The 7,596-nt window shown below is 40.0% G+C and overlaps 1 protein-coding gene across 9 annotated transcripts in view; it reads left to right on the plus strand.

The window, feature by feature from the left end:
• The window catches only part of rbfox1 (RNA binding fox-1 homolog 1), a 168,592-nt gene extending 163,132 nt beyond the window's left edge, over positions 1 to 5,460 (plus strand). For 7 of the 9 annotated variants that reach the window (XM_058414187.1, XM_058414195.1, XM_058414160.1 and 4 more), the window contains 2 exons: positions 4,084 to 4,159; positions 4,932 to 5,460. In XM_058414187.1, the coding sequence (XP_058270170.1) occupies positions 4,084 to 4,159; positions 4,932 to 5,054 (199 nt within the window). In that variant the 3' untranslated portion in view covers positions 5,055 to 5,460. Of the gene's footprint in view, positions 1 to 1,222; positions 1,276 to 1,339; positions 1,375 to 4,083; positions 4,160 to 4,931 lie in introns of all 9 variants that reach the window. The other 2 variants (XM_058414170.1, XM_058414203.1) reach the window with 2 other exon arrangements.
• The last annotated feature ends 2,136 nt before the right edge of the window (positions 5,461 to 7,596 follow it).

Raw genomic sequence — 7,596 nt, forward strand, 5'->3', positions numbered from 1 at the left:
AAACTCGACCTACATAAATAACAAAGTTTGTTCAAATTGATTGAATTGACTACAGTTTGTTCGGTGTGTGAACAAACATCAGCGAATATTTTGTTTGTTTTCTTTTAAGCTAATCAGTTCCAGAATTCTGGTCTCAGGTGTGAACGGTCAAATTCAGTTCTTTTGGACGAATCAGTCGATCCGAGTCATTTCATGAATATTTAAAAATGAAATCAATTAAAACACGTTAATATGACTGACGATGCTGAAGTTCGTCTTTTCTAGCGAACAAACCTTAATATAAAGTGTTACCTTTGCTGCTCTGTTTATTTGTGCCGTACAAAATTCCCATGCATGTCTCAGATTTCTATTTATTTATTTATTTATTTATTTTCTCTGATTTTCATTCTAACGCTTTGGACTCAGGTAGCACTCTGATGTACTCCACCACTATGCCTGCAGTGGTTTCAGGGGCCTTGACCACGCTCGAGAGTAGACCGAAGGCCATGCGCCGGCCCACACGTTCCCTCTAGAAAAGGGGCGTGGTTTAACGAGCAGGCGCCCAAGAGAGCTGAAAACCGCAGAGCGCAGTGTGCATCTCTTTATCAAGTCGGACGTGTGGATCAAGTTTAGTCATGTGTGCTGCGCTGTGCCTCACTTCTGATTTCATCTCATCTGTCTGTAGATTAATTTCATATATGTTTACACACACACACACACACACACACACACACACACAGAGCAGGGTCCTTCACTGAGATGATTTCTGGATGAATGTAATGGTTTGGTGTAACACGTTGTTGCTGAATGATAATTGCATTATTCCTTTTCGATCCCCGTTCGACTTTACTGACCAATCTTCAGCAATTAAATCACGTCTCATGCACTCGGACCCTGCTGCTGCTGCTGCTGTGTTATATATTTCCCCCGCCCCTAAACCACCCCACAATACCCCACGCCCCTCCCCGCCCCACCCTCCCTCACACCCCCGCCTTCCTAGCATGCTACATGCTTTATGTGGAGTGTGAGCTGCGCCATGAGCTCTGCTCTTATTTCTGTGTGAACTGAAACCCATTTGCCATAAATCACACTCCGCCTCCACCTCCACCTCCACCTCCACCTCCCCTTTTCTCCTTTTATTTTCTTCTTCTTCTTCTTCTTCTTCTTTTTTTTTTCTCCTTCCTTTTTACCGCCCATACAGCCAGTCAGCAAGCGGCATTGTGAATTTTATCTTCTCTTGCAGAAATCATTTCGTCCTCGTTGCGGCAGATGAAATTTCTTGTAACACCTCTTCAGGTAAAATAAATAAAATATGAAAATGAATAACAGCTCACCCTCACTTTCTCGATGCACCCACGAGGGAGCGGGCATATCCTTTTTTTATGCACCTCGACAGTGAGTGCTTTTATTGCTCGCCTCTCTCTTGTTTCCGCCCCTCAATTAGTAGATTTGACTTTCTTTTTTTTTTTCTCCTTTATGTTTATTTTATTCTTTTTCTTACTGAATGCTCATTTTACGGAGTGAAACACTCTCACTCTTTTTGCACCTCATTTTGCATGAGGACAACCGGCAGGCATTGCAACCCCCGTTTTTTGTTTTGGTTTGTTTTTGGTTTCGTTTTGCTCATCCTTTTGCAATTGGCACTGCTTTACAACAGTGCATGCGTCCCTCTGAGGAGTGAAATGAACACGCGTGTGTGTGTGTGTGTGTATGTGTGTGTTGGGGTTTTTTCTCTTTCCTTCCTTTCATGTGATTGATTTTTCTTCCTGTCACAGCATCTCCATCTTGTGTGTGTGTGTGTGGTGGTGGTGTTTGTCGTGTTAAAGCTCGCTGGCTTGGTTTGTTCCGTCTTGCACACTTGGCTGTAGGAGGCTAGACGTCCGTGTGTGTGTGTGTGTGTGTGTGTGTGTGTGTTTTGGCTTGTTTTTTTCCGAGGCTTCGCGTCGGAAGGGAAACTGACCTGTCCATCCATCCACATATTGATTACTTTTCCTTTTTTTTTTTCCTTTTCCTTTAACAACCGCTTTCCTGTTAACCAAGGGGAAATTAATATGCTAACAGGACCTGGATTTCTGAAGACGTCAGCCATTTTCTGAAATTGGACTCTCTAATTTGGATGAGCGAGTAGCTGCATGAGCCAAATGCAGGAAAATTATACGAGCCCTGTGTGAGCTAAAGTGCTTTCCATAACGGCTCAGCGTTTAAGCGTCCATCTTAGTGACTAGCTCCAAACCCCGGAACTGCCCTTTTACCCCCGTGCCGGATCTGTGGAGCTTCTGCTTCTCTGTGGATTGCAGATGGCTGTGAATATTTTAAAGAAAACTTCATCGGTTTGTTTTGAAAGAAACGAAACAGTCGCTACGGCTTTCCTCTGAGCGTCTGGTTCCTCTGAGCGTTCTGTTTCACCTTTAACATAACGTTAACAAAGGCCCAGAAACTAAACAGATAAAGATCTTGCTTAATTCCTGTGTGGAGATTTCATCGTTTACTTTCATAATAAACATAAAAACTAAGAAATAAAACTGCTCTCTCTTATAGACTGCACCATACACCAAAGCACTGTTGAATTCTGGATTCTGATTGGTCCGTTATAATAATAATCCGTTATCGCTTCTATAGCAACGGCCTACTGAAGCTAATTTGCTGTAAGACGTTGATTCAACGTTTCGTGGAAGGAGTCTCCAGTGTCAGCGTCGTGTTTTGTGACATCAGGACAGATGTTTTTGTTTCATTGCTAACACGACACGCTGAGGGAACGACGGGGAATGTAACTATAAAGAGATAAAAAGTCAGCTCTTACAGTTGTAATTGAGGAATAAAACGTAAAGTTGAGGTGTCGAGAGTAACTCATCAACGTCGACTTGATTATTTTCCGATAACAGCAGGTGTTTCATTCTTCATTTTTTTACATTTTTTATTCAGAATAAAGACTAAGACTTTAAAGAAGAATTCAACAGTGACATAACGATGAATAGAAAGCTCTGAGATTCAGAAATTAGTTCTGTTTTTCATTTCAAGACTCTCAGATATTCTCCAAAAAAACAAAAAAAAACATCAAATCTCAGCTCATCGACCTTCCTATGAGGAAAGTGGGGTTAAATTAGCAGACATGGCATCCTAAGAGTTTGCTCTTCAGTCTTGGGAGTGTGCGGTGTGTGACCTCCTGGCCCTCGCTCTCGGGGTCATATTCATTAAATCCATCTCCTGTAAACAGGGTCGAATAAATCGCTCGACAGGGCGGCGAAAAATGAACAGCGCGAATAAAACGAATAACGATGTCCGCAGTCATTTGGATTAACTTCTTAATCTTAATCGAATATGCGAATATGCAAATGACTCCATTTGCCCCGGTCGTGCCCTGCCTCCTGATTGGTTCTGTCTGGTCCAGGCGTCTTTAACGAGGCCAGATAAATGTGGCTTATTTCGCGAGGCGAGCCCCAGGATGATTCACACGCACCCACACACACACACACACACACACACACACACACCTCTTCATCAGGGCCAGATAGCAGGAGCTGCATGTGTATGATGGGGTTTTTTTGTTTGTTTTTTTTTATGCTATGACAGGAAATGATCGTCATTCCACTCAAGACAAAATAAAAGTGTTTTTCTGACGCTAATCTCGATCCCGTACACACTTTCCGATCCTTTTTAAAGCCGAGAGCAAACGACGGTGTTGCGTGGACTGACATGCTGCACACCAGAGCGCATTCACTACATTAATCCCATCAGGCTGATATTTATTTATTTATTTATTTATTTATTTATTTATTTATTTCTCTTTATTCATTTTTCCTTCAGAGCATCTTGTCATTCTGTTTGGTTTTGTTTTGTACGCTTGTTACGTAGCGATGTTCCTCTGCATTCCGGCATGACAGCAGAGCGCCTTGTGGTTCCTCTTCCTGTGATTTCATCTGATTGTGAAACACTTTAACATCATCACCATGTGGGCTTGTGTCTGATTAAACTCTGCTTTCTGTCTTGGTGTGTTCATTTGTGCGACTCAGGACATGTGTGTGTGTGTGTGTGTGTGTGTGTATGTGTGTGTGTGTGTGTTTTCCCCTCACCCATGTGACACACTCGTGCTCTTTGTCTTCACAGTTACGGACGAGTTTATGCTGCCGACCCCTACAACCACGCACTTGCTCCAGCAGCCACATACAGCGTTGGTGCCATGGTGAGCCTCCATTTTGTCTTTTCCCATCGTCTTTCCCGCTCTCTAGCCCTTTTTCCGTTTGTGTGTTTGTTTGTTTGTTGTGCTTGTTGTTCTTCCTCCTTCCCCCCCCCCCCTTCACTGCATGGATTTTAGTACAGCTGACACCGGCTCGCTTAAACTTAATTGAATTTGTCTTTTGTGCTAACGGCAGCCGAAATGCCACATTAATCCTCGCGGTAAACGTGATGAATGTCTTAATTTCTTGGCAGTGTAGTGCGTGTTAGTTATTATATTTCTAATTTTGCGAATATCACCTAGCCGAGCGCTCGGCTTAATGGAATAATTAGTCATTTTGATAATTGAATCCATCATCTAAGTGGCGCTACGGCGGCGAGAGCTGGGAAAAAAATAATAAAAAATAGAAAGAGAGAGAGAGCGAGCTCGACACGGACGCAGCCGGAATTAGCCGGCGGTGTCCCGGGATTTCCATCACCATGCTAATTTTATTTAACTTCATACAGCACAGTATGGATCGTGTTACGATACGAATAACAGTAATGCATGAGCCGAGTGCATGACATCATTCACGGCTTTCTTTCATCTTTTTTTAGCTGGTCTTTTTGTTTGAAGTAGCTAAGCGCTTTTCCATGCGGCATGCGGTGTGTGTTGGTGTTGCTTGCTGCATGAGGATCGTCTGGCCGCGCAGGTACAGGAAATCAGACACACTTTTTCTGTCTTCCTGCCCGTCGAGGATTGTGTTAAACGTGTGAACGTTGGCGGTTTGTGTTCGCAGAACGCTTTCGCACCCCTGACCGACGCCAAGACCAGGAGCCACGCGGACGACGTGGGTCTCGTTCTTTCTTCGCTGCAGGCTAGTATATACCGAGGCGGATACAGCCGTTTCGCTCCATACTAAAAAGAAAAAAAAAAGAAAAAGGAAATATAACACACACACCTCCTAACTCAACTCAACTCTACTCAACTCAACGCGAATTCTTCCCGAGGGTGGTACAGAGGGAAACACTTTTCCGAGGCCTGGGTATTGCAATACAACGCAGTCGTGCATCATTTTCAGCACCTCTTGCGGAGCAGAGAGAGGACAAAAAAAGTAAAGAAAAGAAAAGAAAAAAAACACGGATATTTTTCATCTTATACCTCAAGATATTTTGTGCTGTGTATTTTAATATTGTGGGTTTTTAATTTCTAAAACATAGAATCGTTGGCTGTAGAGGTTTCTGTGGTGAACTAGAGAGCTGCTAGATTAAAAAAAAAAAAACAACAACAACAATAAACAAAAAACAAACAGAAGGAGAGAAAAAAAATATGACAAATTGTTAGGGCTTTATCATTTCTGTAAATGAATTATGTATGATAAATATTTAGTCCCTTGGGGTGATGATATTTTGTAAGTGACTACAGTAGTACTGGATTTCTGATTTTCGTTGTTCGGTCGGTTTTTTTGGTGGGGGGGTTTTTATGGCGGCTAAAACGGCCCAGACACCCACGGAAGCAGCAGCAGCAGGGCGGGGCAGGAGGGACCCGAGGCCCCGCCATGAGTGGCACTGAGACACAACAGGGAGAGAGGAGAGAACCACTAACGCATCGAATACTTCCTCCGTCCGATTCCAGTCATTACTGCAAGCCAAAGTTTACTTTTAGTCTTAATCTTGTTGATTTTATTTATTTTATTTTTTTTGGCCCTGAGTTTCACATAAGCAGCTCATAGAGTAACTCCAAAACTTCACCATGACAGTATTTTACATTTCAGCTGTTGTGCAGTCTGCAGGTTTAGACCCTGAGACCAGTTTACGCCAACCACAAATCCACTATTTCTTATATATATATATATATATATATATATATATATATATATATATATATATATATATATATATATATATATGTATATATGTGTATATATATATATATATATATATATATATATATATATATATATATATATATATATATATATATATATACGTATATATATATATATATATATATATATACGTATACGTATATATATATATATATATATATATATATATATATATATATATTACTGTACTTCCACTATATTGATTTGATTTGCTGACTTTTATATTATTATATTACAGGAGAGATGAACTTTAAAAAAAAAATAGATTTAAAAAAAGTAGTGCTGTTTATATTTTTTCTTTTTTTTTTTCCTTTCTTTCTTTTCCAAAAAGTAATGATTATTTGTACCGGGTGAAGGTGCATTTGGGGTGGGGGTGGGGGTGTGTGTGGGGAGGGTGAATTATTATAATAATACTAATAATAATTTATAACGACATTAATGAATAATATTAGAAATAATAAACCAAGTGTATTACATTTTTGAGCTGTTCAGTGGAAAAATGTTCTCTTCTATGAAATCCACAGCTGTGTAAAAATGTTTTAGAGTTTTAGAGCGTAGTTAGAAGAAGGTGATCTCTGATTTTTTTTTTTTTTTTTTAACTGGACTCATATTCCAAATTTATATCCACACGAGTTCACAGGAGTAAATGCAATCACTATTGTATATATGATTCTGATATTTTTGTCTGTACTATTTTGCACACGCATTTGTTTTTTTTTGGGGGGGTTTCATGATTTTTTTTGGCTATTATTATTATTATTATTATTTGGCTTTTTCTTATTTTTTTCCTGAGATCATTTGTAAACCTGACATCCTTTCTAAGGTTCTTTTCTAGAGACGCAGACCTTTACACACTTCGAGATCCGTTCGGAAAAACCTGAGAACTATAGGAACTTGTGAAAGAAAAAGGAAAAAAAAAGAAAAAAAAAAAGATATCTATATGTAAATACGAATAAGGATCAATATGTCTTTTTTTTTTCTTTTTTTTTTTTCCAAGTGCTACACGAATAAAACCAAGTGCTCCACTTGGCTGTGCATACACGAAGAAAAACTTCCTTTCCCTTCCTGTTGTTTACAAGTATATCTACTTAGAGATGTTTGTCACATATCTCCTTTTTTTAAAAACTTCAAAATATGTCAATAAAAAAAAATTGAAAATAAATAAATTAAATAATAGGGAAGCAGCTCAAATTTATCCGGCTGCAAATATCCTCTCGTGTGAGTGAGTGAGTGTGTGTGTGTGTGTGTGCGTGTGTGTATCATCACACACTCGGGGCGAGATAATTGATCGTATTCCACTGCTGTAACTCTGCTATACTTTTCTGCTTCCAGTAGGTGTTGTAAAACGGGCCTTTTCTCCTTGTCATTGTATGTGCATGCACTCTATGATCCGCATAACAGTAACCATCAATAAAGTTTCTCAAGATAAGGAGAACTGGTCGTGGCCTGCTCCTTCTTCTTCTTCTTCGTCTTCTTTCTTCTTTTCAAACTCATAAAGTACTATATAGCGAGTGGATTGTGTTTCTCAGTGATGGAGTAGGTTTTTTCCCCCTGATTCGATTCCCAGCGAGCTAAA

The sequence above is a fragment of the Hemibagrus wyckioides genome, linkage group LG02 (genome assembly GCF_019097595.1).
Source record: "Hemibagrus wyckioides isolate EC202008001 linkage group LG02, SWU_Hwy_1.0, whole genome shotgun sequence".
Lineage (NCBI taxonomy): Eukaryota > Metazoa > Chordata > Actinopteri > Siluriformes > Bagridae > Hemibagrus > Hemibagrus wyckioides.